This window comes from Anomalospiza imberbis, chromosome 4 (assembly GCF_031753505.1).
Source record: "Anomalospiza imberbis isolate Cuckoo-Finch-1a 21T00152 chromosome 4, ASM3175350v1, whole genome shotgun sequence".
NCBI lineage: Eukaryota > Metazoa > Chordata > Aves > Passeriformes > Viduidae > Anomalospiza > Anomalospiza imberbis.
The window spans coordinates 30,182,576-30,201,046 of NC_089684.1; the positions used below are offsets into that span (position 1 = coordinate 30,182,576).

General features: G+C 39.1%; 1 protein-coding gene across 1 annotated transcript in view; it reads left to right on the forward strand.

Moving 5' to 3' along the window:
- PTPN13 (protein tyrosine phosphatase non-receptor type 13) overlaps nucleotides 1–18,471 on the forward strand; it is a 112,340-nt gene that overhangs the window by 23,647 nt on the left and 70,222 nt on the right. Inside the window, exons 2-5 of the mRNA XM_068187721.1 lie at nucleotides 2,966–3,085; nucleotides 10,756–10,925; nucleotides 13,632–13,697; nucleotides 16,348–16,533. Coding sequence (XP_068043822.1) covers nucleotides 2,966–3,085; nucleotides 10,756–10,925; nucleotides 13,632–13,697; nucleotides 16,348–16,533 — 542 coding nt within the window. The remainder of the gene's footprint in view (nucleotides 1–2,965; nucleotides 3,086–10,755; nucleotides 10,926–13,631; nucleotides 13,698–16,347; nucleotides 16,534–18,471) is intronic.

Genomic DNA, 18,471 nt, shown 5'->3' on the forward strand with positions numbered 1-18,471 from the left:
CATGGTTTTGATGTGCTGTTCTACAAAAAAATTTAAATGTTTTTCTCTTAGAAAAAATTACTCAATATAGTCCTTGTATTGCAGTTTATCATAATGTTTGGGTATTGCATAGAATCAAAAGCTTTTGTATGAATTGAACATTTAGGTTTCTGTCACAAAGGACTACACACTCTTGACGGTTCCCAGAATCTAAAGAGACAGCGAATTTGGAGGAGTTGTGCATTGCAAACGTCAGCATTCCTACAAATATCTTCTTGTGAAAAACATCTGAGTCAAACTGGTGGGGGAGATATGTATTGAGCCAGGCACTTCCACTGTCAGCTCCAGATCGGTGCCTGGTTGGTAACAGGCGGGCTGGACAGGTGGAGAAACTGGCCTTGCATTTCCCTGGCAACACCTCCCTTAGTCAGTTCCTTGGTGCTAGGGAATAATTTTGTGGGAGGTTTTTTAATTCTCATAACCAGCGTGTTGGTCTGCCTGTTGCTGAGACAAACAAGCACTGCAGCTTAAAGATAATTTTGAGGAAGCAAAGTCATGGAGGAAGTTATCCAAAAGTTAGTGAAAGAGATCTGCTTCAATGAGAATCCCACTCAAATCCCAGCTTGTGGCATTTTGCATGTCGCTGTGCTTGTAATGACTGGTTTTGTGATAGATTTTGTTTGAGCTTTCAAAATCACTTTGAAATAGTTTGGTTTTGTGTTGTGTGTTTGATTTTTTTATTTGTCAAGCTCCTGCTATCTGTAAAATGCGCTGCTACAGCAGAGGGCTGGGTGTCTATACTCGTACTGCTTGATACTGTGATCAAGAAATTGTTTGCTGTAGGATTCTTTTACTGTTGATGTACTATGTTTGGGAGTTTGAGCAGACATGCTTACGGTCTCTGTTGTGTTGTTAAATAGGTAATTGGCTTATATCTGCTACAGAACAGTCCACACTATTTAGTCACAGCTGAAAGGATGCAGCATTTTGCAGAATGGGGAGAAGGGGAGTGGCAGAGAGGGATTTGGGGTGGGGGAGAGAGGATTGTTGTTCTTATGCTTGGCATTTTCCTTTAGAATATTTATCACAGAAAGTTTTCATTTGGAGTTCATGTATTTTTAGTCCCTAGGAGAAGATGAGATATTTTAATCTGTATAATCCAGATAGCTTGATTCTAGATGTACCTACTGAAATTTGAGACAGTGGCATGAAATCACAGAATTTCCTGGAACAGTGAGACCAGACACTCACTCTGTGCCCAGTGTATGTGAATCTCATGCTGACTGGAAACACAGTTTTCTCTGGTTTTCCATCCATTTATTGCAAATCTGCAATGGTCCCTACCTTGCCATTTTTCATGGTTTATTTATTTTTCTCCTTGAGAATTCAGGTTTCATATTTCTTTTAAATGTACCTGAGTCTGCTTTCCCTTCCACTGTCTTTTGATGATGACTTTTGAATATTAATTGTTGAAAATATATCTGGCTTAGTAAATATGCACAGTAATTGAATGCTACAAACTGGCAAGTTGTGAAATAAGTTGTGAAAAAAACAATAAGTTGTGCTGAAAAGCAGCCAGCAATATGTAATTTTTCAGTAGTAGTATGGAGTTCTAGGTGAAAAGGCTAGTATTTTAGCAAGTATTGTCAAACCCCATGTTTTCAGTTAGAAACTGCAGGATAGTCAGTCTTTTATGTTGCTATTATATGTGTATAAGCCTGGTTATCTGTAGTAAAAAACACATAAAAGGCATAAAGCTGCCTAGACAGTTGGGAAACTAAATATAGCCTGTAAGCCTGTTCCTCTCTAAATTTGTTAGGCTAGTATCCTACAGCCAGGATTGTATGGTGTGATGGGGAAGCTCTGGGTAGCTGATTTACAGGAAGGGGGAGGAGCTTCCAGCAGTACCATTGGGTCATCTAAAACTGTTGATATCAGTTACTGGTCTCCAGACCATAAGCATTGCTTGTGGAACTATATTTTCCATTTCCAGCAACAACTTTGAAGCCTTTGAGACATATAACAAACTTACCAGTGATGACTGACAGTACACCTTAGGCTCTTACTACAGCTCGCTACCTCAAGATTTTATTCTCTGGGCTTTGGAGAGAAGCACAGAGAGAAGCCACTGCCACTGCATCCTAATCAGAAATATAAATTGGCATGATTGCTTAGTCTGAGAACATTCCATAGAAAGCTGGAGTAATTAGGCAGACATGGTTTATTCACTCCTGAGCTTATCAAATGGATGAAACTTTGCTTTGCCAGAATATTTAGGGATGCAGTCTTCAGTTTTCAGATAGTTTTGGACAACAGAATATTATTTTGTAGTGTGGTAAAAATGGTTTAGCTCTTTTAAAAAATAATGAAGCATGACCTCGTTTATCTGGGGAAAGAAACCTTTGTTTTCTGGGGATGTAGTAAGTAGAGTACTGCTAACAGTTTTATTTTGGTTTTTAACTGCAATGAGAAGCTGTTCCATTGCTATCTATCAGTTTCATAGCTATTTTGCTTGTGTGCATATTTGCTGGCAGTGCTTCTCATAATATGGTCATGAGGTGCTATCAAGAACTCTGTGAAAGGTGGAAGAGCTTCTTTTTCTAACAGCTTCATTGACTTAAACCTGTCAAAAATCATGTCAATAGCTTATTTATTTTAATAAACCTGTAAGTACTGATCAATCTGTCATCTTTATAAACAGAGCAAGCTCTTGCCCATACCATGTAGATTAGTGCCAGCTTGTTGAATTTATTGATGTAGAGCCTATGATATTAATATGGATCATTATTTTCTTAGCCTGAGTTAGGTGCTCAAAATTATTTATCGCCATAGGGAACATTTTGTACCATTTATATTTGATGGGTTCTGGTAATGCTGGAGAATATATGTGACTGAGGGTTGAACATGGGTTACTACTACTTGAATGCTGCATGCATGGAGAAGAAAAGATGTTATTTAGTCTTACATCAGTCTGTTTATTTCCCAGGTAACATGCATGTGTCACTAGCAGAGGCTCTGGAGGTTCGGGGGGGACCATTGCAAGAAGAGGAAATATGGGCTATTTTGAATCAAAGTGCAGAGAGCCTTCAAGAACTATTCAGAAAAGGTAAGCATTTTTTAAGACTGATAAATACAGTCTAACTGGAAACATCCTGGTTATATTAATGTGCCATATAAGTAAACTACATTATCCTTCCTAGACTCTAAACCCAAACAATACCTTGCTCCTAGGTTGTCTCTGGGTAAGTCCCTCTCTTTACCACAGCCCAAACGATGCTTTCAGCCTTCACTTCATGTTCTGCCAGAACCTGTGGCACATCCCATTTCTTGTGGTGATAATTTCTATTATTTTTAGATCCATTGAAGTGAGATGGAAACATGGGAAAAAAGTGATAAATAAGTCCAAGACCACTGGAACACTTTGGTACTGAAGGGGACGTGGGAATGGATACAGTAATGTGCAGTCATGACCAGTGTGCTCTGAAGAGATTTTGTCTCAAAGGTGAAAAACAGAGAGCTTCACCCGAGGGCTAGGTATGATTCCCCAAAATGCAAGTGGCAGCACCTACGTAGCTACTGAAGGAATGTGGTGTTGACTTGTACTTCAAAGGAGTAGAAGTATTTGTTCTCTCTCCCCACTCCCACCTCAGTAAGCTCCAAGCTCAGCATCTGCAATACTGCTAATAATACACATTTTAGCGCTAGGTCTGAATATGGAACTTTTCCCCTTCCTTATGTTTTCCTTTCTTTTCTTTAAAATCTGCAAATCCTTAAGGCCCTTCCCTCCCTTTCTTGCATTTTTAATAGCAATTTATGCTTAATCCATATATTGAACTTCAGTAACATCTTTAACTTGTTCTCAGATAAAGTATATGCTCCCATGATGCATCCTAGTATTTCAGCACCTTTATGGGGGGGTCATCCCCTTATATCTAAGCATCCATATGTAAGCTTATTCAGTTTTATTAATGATCAATCAAAGGCTCACACTTTGAAAGTAGTCATTGTTTTGCCACATTACTATGCAAGGGGCAAATCTTTGTTATTTGGGGCAAAATATTTTGTATTTTTGCAAGTATTTGATTTAGAATGCTATCAAGATTCAACATTCAGATTGTTTTGGGCTGTTTTTTTCAAGATTTGGTTTAGACAATCTATTGAGTCAGACACTGGCTGTGTCTTACATGTTGCACAGCCTCTGAGAGCGGTCTCTGTTGGATACTTCACAGGCTCCAGAGAAGGCAGAAGTGGGCAGAAAATGCTGCATGCTGCCCAATTTCTGATCACACTTTGACTTAGCTTTGCAAATATTAATTTTACCAACTTCTCCAACATATTTTTTGCCAGGTGAATTATAGGTAGTTTTGACATCCCATTCAAATTTACCTTCTTCCCTTTACCAGTCTTCTCACAGCCCATGTGTAGTCAAGAGCTTTCCCTATTAGGAATGCTGAGTTTATTGTTGCAGTTTGAGCTGTCCTGCTGCTTCTCATATTCTTTCCTCAAGAAAAGGAAAGCTGGCATCTGCTTTCCTCTCTTTCACTTGTTGTCTTTTGGAGACAGTCAGAAGAATTATTTCTTTTAAGAGGGCAGATTGTTAAGATGTTGACTTAAGAGGGATCTTGAATGATTAGAGGTTTACTCTTGTAAACTTAACAGGAATTGACACACGGAGCTCCATCGTCTAATCCACCTGCAAAATCACAGTTGTATGAGCACACAGTAGTGGTTTCACTACTAATTTTCCACTTAAACCTTTATCCTAGGTCTAATTTTTTTTCTAGAAGGGAGTCTCCACTGAAAATAAGAGCTCACCCTTTCTTGTCCTGAGAGTAGTGCAGAAAAGTTACATAACTCTATGGAGACTGCATGCAAGCATGGACAAGGAGAACACAGCCAGCCCTCCTTCAGAAGAACAAGTACTGAAAGATACGAGCACAAAACAGAAATCTGCCCCAGGACTTCTGATATGTGTTTTTAAGGCAGAGGAATGTTTGCCAGCCAAGACTGGCTAAGGTGGCAGAAGCTTCTGATCTTACTTCCTATCCATGAAGACCAAAACACAAATTCAGATAAAATCAGTGCCAGAAGAATCTGTCTCTTTTTTGGAGATGAAGCTGTTTTATTGGGTTGTTTTTCTGCTAGTTCAGCAAACTATTTTGAGTTGCATGCTATTAATTAACCTGGGATATAGCCTTTGGTAAAAAGCACTTCAAGAGACACTCAAATGAAAGAGCTTTTCTGTGTAGCTAAGGTTGATAAAGATAATCTGATTCCTCCCAGCAAGAGTTGGATAACCAGACAGTCTTTAATGAAGGTTGTCTTCACTCAGGAAGCAATCTAGAAACTTTTTTTGTCATCTTGAATATCAGTTTCTATGCTGGCTTATGAAGGTGGTGTTGAAATGCAGGAATAGAAAATGTGGAGGTTCCTCTAGGCTTTTCTGACTCAATTTTGCACTTTATTTGTGGAGAACTTGTAGCAAACAGGGGATTCTAAAGAAATCATGTTTTCTGTGGTCAAATTTCAGGCCCGTTTCTTCCATGCATTTGGTGTGGAAGAGCTATTTTATGGCAGAGGGTGAGTTTCCAAAATTCTTCAGAACTGACTGATCACTCCTGGGCTAAAGGAGATAGGGCAAGCTTTGAGCTTCTGCAAGATGACAGCATGTTCAGCTTTGACCAGCTCTCAAAAGTGCTCTTCCTCCCTGTTGAGGGTCCTGGAGTCCCTGAACATGCTGTTCTGTAACAAAATATGAGCTTTACTGAGTGTTTTGTAAATTTTTTCTTAAAAAAAAAATAAATTAGGCATATTGTTCAATGGTCTGTGCACCAGCTGTTTTCAAATGAGGGGGATAAAAAAGGCTGTGGAAATAGCCAACTCTTGAATTGCCATCTGTTGGCAGCCTCCCCAGGCCAGCCCAGGAACCACAGACACTTAAAGGAATTACCAGCCCAAGTAATTATTTATGTGTGTGATCCTGGTAGAGTTTTGGTAGTTTGTTTCAAGTTGGGAATCTTGCTATCACTCAGTCTCCTGAGAACCTGTTCTTAATTTCTTACTTAAGCTAGTTTCTGGAAATTAGAAAAAATGTCCAGAACAAGCTTCTGTTACAGATTTGAGGACTTCTCGATATATAGAAGTTGTGCATGTCTTTTAGTGAGTCTATCTTCTTATCCATCAAAGCACTGAATAAAAGAAGCACAGGATGAAAATCCATTGTCTTCATGGTTAATTGCATATCACATCATGCCTTATTCAGCAACAGATACAGAAATGTGCATATTTTCATCCCTCTCTGTAGTTATGGTTCTAACAGATGTTGAACTCCTTAAAAATGTTTCACACATTTATTTCTGTCATTATAAAAAATGAAAGCTTAGACTGACATGCCCAGGTGCTAATCACCAATTTAGAAGACCAGCTCTGGTAGCTGTCTTGTCAGCATGTTATAAGCTGTTAAATGAAGGAGAAAGGCAATCTAGGACTCAGTTGCAGATCTGACATCAGTTGGACTGGTGATGTTGAGATTAATCTGGAGATTTGAAAAGGCCGATACCAGACCTGCCCTTCTCTTACATCTGTTTAATTATCTGCAATAACTATTTTGTTGTTGAAAGGGTGTATCAGCTGTTTCAGACATGCTGTATCTTGCACTCAGAACTCCATGAGGTCAAAGAAACAAGTCTTTGAAGTAATCTCAAATGTGAGTGTATAAGCATAAGGAGAATGCTGTGCTCGCTGCTGCTGAGAATTATAAAACAGGCGTCCCTCTAATTTGCTAAGTTTAACTGGAAAAGATTTATCTAAACTGGAAAGTGGGAAAGCCTTCATATGTCACTTAGGCCACTCCTATTCTAAAGTGTGTGTTGAGGATTCTGAAAATAATTGGACCTTAAGTATGGAGACATGTATCTAAAGGAAGGGGGAAAGTGATACTAAAAAGACAGGTTGAGCAAAGAAAGAAAGTCTTTGCAAGGTGAATGTCTTGCAAATTTGCATATGGGAAGTGATTTATGTAAAGAAAAGTTATATCATCTGAAAGTGGATGTAAAGAAGGAAGATTATGGTTTTCAGGGACCTGTAAATCTTGTTGACAGTCAAACTACTGTAGTTGCTTTGCTTGAGTAAGTGTAATGAAAAGAAGGAAGGCAAAGTGTGAAATGTGTTGGTGGGGACTAATGGTGAGTCCAAAGTAATCACAGACCTAGTTGGGATGGAGCAGGAAATGGATTGGTTTAGTTGACAAGAGGAAAAATGCAATAGGAAGGGATAAAAACCCAAATCCTCATTTCCTAGCTTGTCCTTGCTGGCAGGTGATAAATGATTGCTTTTACACTTTGCCAGTAACTGTTGGGAAATGATTTTTCTTTTTTCATCATCTAGTGACATTTGATCTTTTGGTTGCTGAGAAGGAGAGAGATTGGGCTTTTGTAATTTTACTGGGGTTTTAAACATTTTTTACTTTCTATTCCTTATCCCTTCCTCCACCCACACTACTCACACCAAAGAGGCTCAGTGACTACTTGCACTCTTTGCACAGCTCTGCTGGATGTAGTCAACACAGCAGTGAAGTGTAGTGTGGTGTTTGATTGTGGGGCAGCTTAGGAACAGAAACTGGTCTCAGAAACTAATTGTTCACTCTGTTTCTTGCTCCAATATCCTCAGGAAAGAGTACATTTCATTTTTCCAAGGGGTTCAGTATCCCATCAGAGCTCTCTAATCCCTTTGTGCTGAAGGAAGAGGGAACAAAGACGCTGCAGTGCTGCTTGCCCTGCACAGCAGGCATGCAGGGACATGCTGCACCAGCCCAAGGAGGAGAGGATTTCCAGCAGAAGTGGTCCTGTGTGCTGGCATAATCCTGGCCAGGCTGCAGGGAATTCAGTGGTCTGTCTGCCTCCAGCCTGGCCTAAGCATACAAATTTTCAGATTACTTGTCTCAGTGAGGGCTATGGAGGGAAACAAACATGTGTGTTGAAAACCTTGTGTATATTTTTGGGTTGTTCTGTGCTTTTCAGAGATTTGTGTGTGAGTGTCTTGTGTGTTCTGTGCTAATGGCTGTGGTCGAAGAGAGAAGTGGAGGGGAAAGATCCTGAAGGACTGACTTTACTGTAGCTTGGGAATTCAAAATTACCTGCCATCAATAATGTAAAATAGATCCATTTCAAATATTTGTCTTCATATTTCTTAGAATGTGGTGGGTCTTTTTTATCTTAGGCTATTTGTATGCTGTTAAAGCACATAAAGGATTTTTTTCCTCTCTCATTTGTTTGTTAATCTTCAGCTCTGTAGCTGAAGATTATTTCTGTTTTTATTCTGTTTAAAGCCAGTTCATTCTCTCATTTTAAGTAAGACCACGCTATTTATCTCTGTCTTGGCACTGCTTGAAATGCTGTGCTCTCACAAGTGTTTTGTTACCGTGTTGCATAGTTCTGGAGTTAACTCAGAAGGCTGGCAGCTCTAGCACAGTTGAAAGCCCAACGGATAAAAAATTGACCAGGAGCCATATCCTGAATTCCAGTATTCCAGTGCCTTTAAAAAAGGGGGTCGAAACTTTTTTTTTGTTTTGTTTTTTTTGGGTTTTTTTTGGGGGGGTTTTTTTTGGTCATTTTCCTCAGTATTTTCAGGAGTATGTTACCCTTACTGCTCTTGTAAATTATTCTGAAAACCTAAACAGAAGATTACATGAATATTATCACTGGAAAATAGTTTCTTTTGTTTTCCTTATAGTTGCTGGCTGTTTGATGCATTGCATCTTTGCTACTTTTTTATCCATGGTGCAAACACATTAGTGTTACTAAAAAGTATTTCCTTAGGTATATCTACCTGGTTGGAGCTGATAGTTATTTTGGTTTATGATACATGCCTTAAGGAAGAAACTGAAAAATTATTGTTTTATCCTTATCCTTCATAACAATAGATGAGATTCCCTGGAGTTGTGATGTAGCCACTATGATCTGCTACATTAGTTATAAACTACTGAAGGAGGAAGCTGAGAAAATGTCAATAAAATGAGCCTGGCAAAATCAGTCCTTTTTCTAAATTAACTATTTATGACATTAATTTTACCTTGCTTGAGGTCATGAAGATTCTTATGTGGGGGTGGATCAAGAAATTCAGACTCTACATCTCTAGGGGACAAATGCTCTCAAGTTTGTTGAAATTAATATTGGGAAGACTTCAGACTAATTGGGAGGCTTTAATTGTTCTTAAAACTAAATAAATTTTTTGTCTTGGTATGTTTCAGAATATGAAGAGTTTTTATGTATTTCAAGTATTTGTTATACAAAATGTTAAATTAAGATTAAAGCCTCTACATTTCTTAAGGTTCCTGAGTTGGGACTCATAAGGTGAAACCTTAAAATATTATAAGATGTTGGTTTTTTAGGATTTTCATATCAGTGGTGAATACACACAGAATTGGTGCAGAATCCAGAAATTACCCACAGGATAATTTTTGAAAGTCAAAGGCCAACTAAAGTAGTCTGCCTGAAAATGTTTTTGGAAGCTTTGCTATATAATGTGGTATTTTCTTGTTACATATAATAGGAATGGCCTGTCCATCTTTGTTTCTTTTTTTTAACATCTGAACTTGCTGCCACAACAGTGACCAGCACTTGTTCTGTTTGTTTCAGAGGGAGTGGGGTTAGAAAATTGAAGGACTTACTTAGAAGATCCTTTTACACCTGATAACTGCAAGCAGTAATTTAATACATTTCCTAGGAGATTAGAAATATTCTAGATTACAAGATAGTTCATCAGTCTTGGAACCAGCACTGTAGGAATATCTTGAGCTGGAGAATGGAAAATGTTAGTGGTGGTGCTAATGGAGGAAATTATTATTCTGCTGGTTTTGTTTACTATGTCGAGGGAAATAAAATCAAATGTGTTTCCTCAGGTCTTTGATATATTGTGTAGCAGAAGGCAGAGCTATTTCCTTTTTGCTTATGAAAAAATAAATGTTAACTTTTAGTTTTACTTAGTTTAAGTAAACTTGCAGTTTACTTAGCTTTATATTAGTTTTACTTAAGTTACTTATGCCTCCTTCAGTGAAACTAGGTTGATTCATGTTTGAGGTGTAGAAAAAATATTTTAACTTAAGGAAATGTTCTTCTTTTAAGTTAGTTTGACAGCAGTATCATCAGACATCAAAAACCTAGCTCACAAATTGCATATCTTGGTTACTTTTGGTTCTGCAATTTCAGTGCTTCAGTTTTGAAATTTTCAGGTATTTGTAATATTTTTTCACTTTAGACTGAAAAGGACTTCTGTGCCCCAAAACTCTTTTGTTTTGTTCCCTTCTATTAGCCACTCTGAGTATTTTCCTTTCCCACTAACTTGGTCTCCTCTCTTCCAAGCATTGCTACTGCTGTAGTGCTATGTTAGGATAGGAGCAAACTACATTCCTGTTGTAGGAATTAGCCTTAATGACATGTGCACTGCAGAAAGGGAACATTTTATATGTCAACTGTAAGAGAAATGAAATAACTTCAGGACAGGGGATTGTGAGTATTTTAGCAGGCTCTTCCTGAGCTTGCTGGTGTGAATAATAGCGAAGAATAATCAAAAAAGGTAGGTGTTACCTCCCCAGTGTGATTAAAATTGAGGTTGTTGTGGTAGTTATGAAACAGCACAGGTGGAAAAGGAAGCATGAATCTATTCCACTAATAGTATGTAGGCTGATAATAAACTAACATCCAACAAGGGCATCCAACAACATTGCTTCATTTTCAGCGTGGCTTTTGTTTGTTTTTTTTCTTCCCTTTTCAATTACAGCTGATCCTACTGCTCTGGGATTCATCATTTCTCCATGGTCTCTCCTGTTGCTTCCATCTGGCAGTGTGTCATTTACTGATGAAAATGTGTCCCAACAAGACCTGCGAGCGTTCACAGCACCAGAGGTTCTGCAGAACCACTCGCTGTCATCCCTGTCAGATGTTGAAAAGGTATAGTGCCTCTTCCTTGGCAGACAGCTCTGGTGTTTTGCTGTTGATCCCTTCACAAAAGGGATTGCTGTTGATTCCCTCCATAGCTTTCAGATTGCTGCTGTTTTACTGTTGATTCCCTTCATAGCTTTAAATTGTCCTTTTTGTCTCCCCATGGTTTGTGATTCATGTAATTTCTTTTGTTGGTGGGGGGAGGGATCCTCCTACTTTGTTTTTTCTGGTTAAAGTGGAATAGTGATTATAGTTGTATGCAGTTGTGAGGAAGAGTCTGTACAAGCCCTGGCCACGTACATACTTGGGCAATGGCTGCACAGAATTTCCACTTCTCCTTTATAACTCTTTCACAAGGGAAAATGTTCAGACAGATAAGGTTTGTATATGTGGTCTCCTCCAGGTCACTGACAAGTACAGTCAAAATTATCTTCTCAGATGTCTTCTTGACATGAATTCATAGTGAATGGTAACACTTTCCTCAGAAAACCATTCCTTTGGCTTGGCCAAAGATATTTAGCTGTGGGAGTGGAGAAGTAAAAATAACACTGACATCAATGAAGACTCAGGTTCAGTTATGTGGGATGCAGCTGCCAAATCCTGTAGTCATACTGTTGGAATTGTTTATTTGCTTTCAAGAGGGACAACACTTTTGAAGACAGTAGCGTTGCCTCTAGTGCCAACTCTGAAGTTAATGTACAAAACTGGCCTTTAAAAATGGCAGAAAAAATAGTTCTGAAGTGACAAGCTTGTGAACTTGGTCAGAGCTGATTGCATTCTTTGTTCTGTGCCAGAATTCAATAGGCTACTTTTTTTCTTTTTGAAATAAATGGAGGACTGTCACTATGAAAAGCCATGCTGTGATGTTTCTTAATCTTTAGGAAGGAAGCACTCAGAGGGACCTCTGTGGCCTATAAATGCCAACACAGAGCGTGTCAATAGGCAATGACCAAATGCTGGCACTCTGTACGTGTGCTGGGCTGACTAATCCTAGCTGATTGGGGCTGTGTGAATTTCTTCCTTGTTGTCAGCATCACCTTGCTTGCTGGATGGAAGGTGATTCACTTAGCTGCTTATGTGGAAGAAGGAAGCCCCCTGAAACATAGTTTTGTACAAAATGTCATGTTGATCTATTTATTGTGGAACATATTTTAAATATAGTACAAACATTAATTAGAATTTTTGAATAAATGGGTTTTCTTTTGAAAGCTGTTTTCAGATAGATTAGTAGAGTAGCAAGTTTTAATTAAGAGGTCTGATTGTGCATCTCATTTTTGGAAATATATTTGGGTATGTTTAAGCTCAGAAACATAGAATGATGGAATACCCTAAATTGAAAGGGATCCTCAGGGATCATCAAGTCCAACTCCAGATTCCAAAGAGGGTAACCCAGAAATGTTAGGACCGTTGTCCTAATTTTTCTTGAACACTGACAGACTTAGGACAATGACAGTGTCTCTAATTAGAATTAACTAATTTTATAATAGTGTTTTTTATTGCTGTTCTTGCATTATTGGGGGACTGAGAGTTGGGGAACTTTGTTTGGTTGGGGCTTTTTCTAGATTGCTTTTGTGTCTTTTGTGTTTTGTTGACTTTTTCTGAAAAGTTTTTTTTTTGCATTCATTATTGCCATGAAAGCATATTCACCTTTTTCTGTGTAGCTGTGGTATATCTGAATATGTAAGGAAGACTTTGTAGCTTTTCAGTTGAAAGGGTAATGGGTAATAAACCAGATAGAGAGCAATTTTCTCAGTATTTGAAAATAATGTTTCTGATTGGATAGGGCAGTGGTATTGACTTATAACCTTTGATGCATTTTTCTGACTACTGTCCTAATCTGTTCAGATTTTTGTCAATTTATATATCTAGAAATTAAGTAAGGTGTTTTGCTTTTAGTTGAAGAGGCTGACTTATGTGAGCTTTTAATTTATTGTTGTGCTTGTAATTGTTATTCATTGTTTTCAGAATTATTCAATATATTTGTTGCTTTAACTACCATAAATATTAGTAATAACATGGTATAAACAGCCATGACTAATGTCTATTACTTACTCAGTTTAGAAAAACTATGCTTTCTTTCTGCACTCACCTGTTTTGTTTTGACAGTCACCTAAAGAGCCAGCATGTGCTTGTGCTCTTAATTCTGCAGTATTTTAATTTTTATTCCCTATATTGATGGGTGTATTATGTTGAAGATATATTAATTGTTAATTATATGCATAATGGTTCATGTATTTTTACCTTAAAATATCAGTTATAGGTTAAGGTACTGCTTTCAGTATTTATATTCTTTTGTTCATTCCTTCTTTTTCCTTTGATCTCAGTCTTTGTGATCTCATTAGAATAGCCCCCTGCTTGATTTGTGCTAAGGTCTGCCTTGCCTTCTGACACAGGTTTTAAGGATCCTTGGACATAATCATGCAGTCTTCACCCCACACTAGGCTGATTGTATGGATTTCTGTGTTTCTGGCTTCAGTGTGAGATGAAAGCTTAAAATTGAGCAGAGAAGATGGGGGCACTGGTTGGATGCTGTATATTTTGTAGCACTAGGATTTGCTTCTCTGAGAAGAGGTAGGATGTGAAAGACAGCTGACCTTAAATACTAGAAATGTATTTCTAAGCAAAATGATGTTAGGTTCGTTGCTCTCCTTTAAGTCTGCTTTGCATTTCCAGCCTTGTTCAGTGAGTTGACAGTTACCTTGTATCTTATGGCAGGTCCATATCTATTCTCTTGGTATGGCACTGTTTTGGGGAGCTGACCACGAAGTTCCTCAAAGTCAGGTAAGTTTAGATTTGGCTTTGTTTAATATTGCAACTTCAGACTTGATGTTGTTTGACTGACTCTGCATTTGAGTTTGCAAGGCAGGGTGTCATGCTGAGACACTGAGAAGTAAGATGTCTTCCCCAGGATTTCACACAATGGGTCAGGTTGGAAAGGACCACAGGGGGTCCAGCCTCCTTTGCCCAAGCAGGGTCATCCCAGAGCACATGGCACAGGATTGCATCTAGATGGTTGAGTGAGGGAGACTCCACAGCTTCTCTGGACAGTCTGTTCCAGTCACTGCATAGAAGTTTTCTTTCCTGTACTTGGAGCTTTTTCTTGTCAAGTGTGGTGTTGTCTTGCAGGGAGAAGGTGCTGATGCACATTTGTGTTAGTTTCCGTGAAGATACATCTGAGCTGGTCTATTCTGTAATGCCACAGGCTGAAAGACAGCGGTTTAAGCTGCTGGTAAAGGAGAAAATAATTTGTTTTGGTTTAGGCTTATATAAAAATAAATATTGAAATAGCGTGGTTGTTTTACACATAATAAACTTGTTCTCCATGCTGCCATAGCTTCTGTGAATCTGGACTTGGCACATATAGATACTTACTTTTCATAATGGCCAAGAAAGTGTTTGAATTGTTTGGAACAGGGAGTAGACTCCTGCTATTGATTTGTCAGTCAATGAAGACACAGTTGCAGACTGCTTAGAACTGAGTGTTATTGTTCAATGTGGTTATTTTACACACCCAGCAGAACTCTTAGACTGTCCTGCCAAAACTGACTGAAGATAAATGTGATTCATCTTCCTCAGTGCTCCTTCCCTGCCCCCAATTAAACTTTAAGAAGTAAATATCTAGGATAGTGAAAATAAGATTAAATGCTTCTGAAAAAGCATTTAATGTTGGACTTGCAGCTGTGGGAGAAGCAGTTTGTGGTTCAGATTTAGGTTTGTTCCTACTAGTAGATGTTATATACCAGACTAAGAAAGAAAATTTTGAAAGACTTCAGCACTTCAGGCATTCAGTTCCTAATATTTTCTTTAACACAGTGGTAGTTGGGATCTCAGTTGTACTTATTTAGAAGTAGCTGCCTGAATGCAGCTAAGTGATGTTAAAAACTTTGAAGCTCTGACTATTTAGGGGGTACCTGTTCATAATGCCTACTGTGCCTGCCCAAAATCCCTAGAGTTTTCTTAGATACTAGGGTTTTTCTCTTTCTTTGCTGTCCTGTCTTGTAGGAGATGAAAGGAGCAGTATTCAACAGTAGTAGGAGAGTGCCTTAAAGTAGGTGACTTAAAGAAGGTAGGTGTTGAGAGGAATGTAGGCATAAATTTTAGTTCCTGTTTTCATTGTTTCTTTCTTTGGTGTCAAAAGTGTGGCAATGGTTTCTCAGTAATGTAGTGGGAAGTCATGTTCTACCTGCTAACAAAACAGTATTTCCCCAAAGACAATGTGGTGAGGGTATGCCTGGAAGGAATTTGCCTTTGGGACGTTGTCATGTGGATCCTCTGTCCTGTGGAGCTAGTGCTGGCAAAAGAACAGTCTTTGTGTATGGCATTACTTCAGTGCGTTAATTTGCATGTGCAGATTTTCCCTTTTTTTAATACATTTTCTGTATTCATCTGCCTGTGTTCGTTAATGAGCTGCTTCTCTGCTGGGAGTGTGGCTGAACATGAGATTCATATCTTATTCACATACATGATTTTTATTATTAGTTAGAAGTGATAAACAGATAGATGGGAAAAGCCTGTATTACTTAAATGCAGGGGTGGTCCAGAGTACCTTTTTTATGGTTCACCTTAAGAGTGCTCACACAGTGAAGATTGAAAGATTGCAATTGTTTGAAGCACTCTGTGATGCAAAAAGCTTGACAATGTTTGTTTTGTACTTTGTGGGTAACCACCCACTTCGGGAGAGCTGCAGATCAGAAAGCTCAGGTCCCAAGTGCTGGAGGCACCTGAGAACAAATGTTATCACTGACTGCTGCATACCCTGGGGAGGGATATTCCGTGTACAATGTGCTGCATTCACTGAACGGGGAGAGCAGAAAGACATCTAGATTTTTGGGTTTTTTTAGGCTGTATGGGTGTTGTCCTGCAGTTATGAAGCTCTGCTTTGTTAACCAGTGGCTTGGTTGTTTTATTCCTTACTTTTTTTGTTGGAACTGTTTGGTGATATCACTCAATTTGGGAATGCTAACACATCTGCTGCAAAATATTGGTGAGGTGAGGAACTGCAGAAAGTGAGCACAGAGGGTTGTACAAAATTATTGTGATGAGGTTTGAATTTTATACTTGTGAGTGACAGAATGGTCAAAATTAGGGATTAAAACTTCCTCTGAACCTTTTCCTTTTTGCTTTATTTTCACTTACTCATTAAATGTTTGAGAAAGTCATTGGTGTCCGGACCTTATAGATCAGGCAGCTTGTTTAGGCCAGGTTATTGTAACTTGGGGTTGAATCCAGAGGCTGAATGTTTCTCTCCTGTTCTACAGCCACTATTTTTTCACCTCTTACATAGTGACTTTCAAACTGGCCCTCAGATAATGTAGGCACTAAATTTCATGAATAGTTAATGTACATAGTTGAGTGTCTTTTGTTTCTGAGTGTTCCCCAAGCCGCTGTTAAAACTGATTCTCCCATCTCCTGTGTTCTTGTTTGTCACTAGCCTATCAAGCTTGGAGACCATCTCAACAGCATACTCCTGGGCATGTGTGAAGATGTCATTTATGCCCGTGTGTCTGTACGGACTGTTCTGGATGCCTGCAGTGCCCACATAAGGAACAGCAACTGTGCCCCTTCTTTCTCATATGTGAAGCAGTTGGTCAGACTGGTTCTGGGAAGCCTGTCTGGGGTAAGTCTGTGTCAGCGTTTAAGGCAGCAATAGAGGTGAGCAGGAAGAGAGCAACAGTGCTAATTCAGAGTCACTCTGCAGTCTTTCTTCCTCTTGTTTTGATATGTTGCAATTTTGACAAGGGTGAGTGTTGAAAGGAGAGAACAGCTTCTGTCCCCATGCAGCAGTTTGTGCACTTGACAGTTCCTCCTGGAACATGCATTCATGAGTTTCTGAGGAAGTCATTTCGTGAACTGTCTTCATTGAAAAAAAGGTAGGGAGAAACAGGAGAACAAGGTGATGAACTGTAGGGCAAGGCTTAGACTTGTTGTTACTTGAAATGCTTCAGAAATGATTGCTGTGAGTTTACTTTAACTTGAAGTTATGCTTGACTTTTGGAGAGTTGCTTATTAACAGAAAGAAGACTCTTTAGGCAGTGTGCCAGTTCTCTTGCACTTTTGCTCAGCGTTTGAATTTGAGAATTGTGGAGGATTTTATTGTCTAATAATGACGAAACTGTTTTTAGAAGTGAAATAAATTACATGAACTCATCTTGCAAAGTTACTATTCCTGATGGGCGACTTCTCTCTTCACTTAAACCATTACAGCATAACTTCAGAATAGTTAAATAGTTTTAACTAAATAAAGGAAGACCATAAATTGTCATAGAATCATAGAATGATTTGGGTTAAGAGAGACCTTAAAGCTAGATCCAACCTCCCTGCCATGGTCAGGGATACCTTTTGCAAGACCAGGTTGCTCAGCGCTCCATCCAGCCTGGCCTTGAACACTTCCAGGTAAAGGGCATCCACAACTTCTCTGGGGAACCTGTGCCAGTGCCTCACCACCCTCACAGTAAAGATCCTCTTCCTAATAGCTAATCTAAATCTACTCTCAGTTTGAAGCCATTTTCCTTTGTCCTGTCACTACATGTGCTTGTAAATAGTTCCTTTCCGTCTTTCTTATAGGCTCCCTTCAGGTACTGGAAGGTCACAATTAGATCACCCCAAGCCTTTTCCAGCCTGTACAACCCAAATTCTCTCAGCCTTTCCTCATAGGAGAGGTACTCCACCCCTCTAATCAACTTGGTGTCCTTTCTCTGGACTCTCTGCAGCAGGTCCATGTAAATTAAAAAATGCTGTCTAGAGAGACAGCACTGAAATTGCATGAAAAATGTTTAATGTGCTCATGCTTCCTTTTTTTTTTAATAAAAAGGTATGATCTAGTTGGTAGATAGTTTCTTCATATGTCTGGTTTGGAAATGCTTGCATAAAGTGAGAGGTCCCTGCATTTGTCTAATATTTGACAGCAGCTGATTATGCCAGGCCTCCAGAAATAGTGCTGAGCCTGAGCTCCACAAAGCATTGTCTAATCTGTGAGGTATGTCTGTCAGTCCAGTGCTCCTCACTGTAGTGTCTGAAGTCTTGTGTAGCTGCCAAGTGGAACTAGTCTGTGGTTCAGTGAAATAAAACGCTACAGGGCCTTCATCAGTTCGCTGTTAATATAAAGATCCAAATTTTAAATCAGGTCACAAGCTATAGAAACAGCCACTCTGGAAAGTGAGTCATTACTCTCCAAGTTGTTGATGGCCATTTCAGCAGGTTCTCTGCTTTCCCTCCTCTTGTTCTTGTCGGCAGGCTTTCAGGGAGTCTGGGGTTAGTGTGGCAGACTGATCTAGACCAGCCTGCCAAAGACAGTGACAGCGCTCCCAAATACTTCTGAAATCCAGTGGAGAGCTGAATCCAGCAAGTGTGCTTCCTATCTCCTGTCCATGTTGTTAATGAAGGAGTGGGACTAGCAGTTATCCAGTGCTGAAGCTTTGCTCATTGGCTCTGCCAGTGACCTTTTTAATTCTGAGTATGTCACTGAGTATGCTTTGCAAGAAGACAAGAAAAAAACCTAGCTGAACAAACGAAGAGTTAACAGAGCAATGACAACATAGGTTTTTGTGCACTTTAG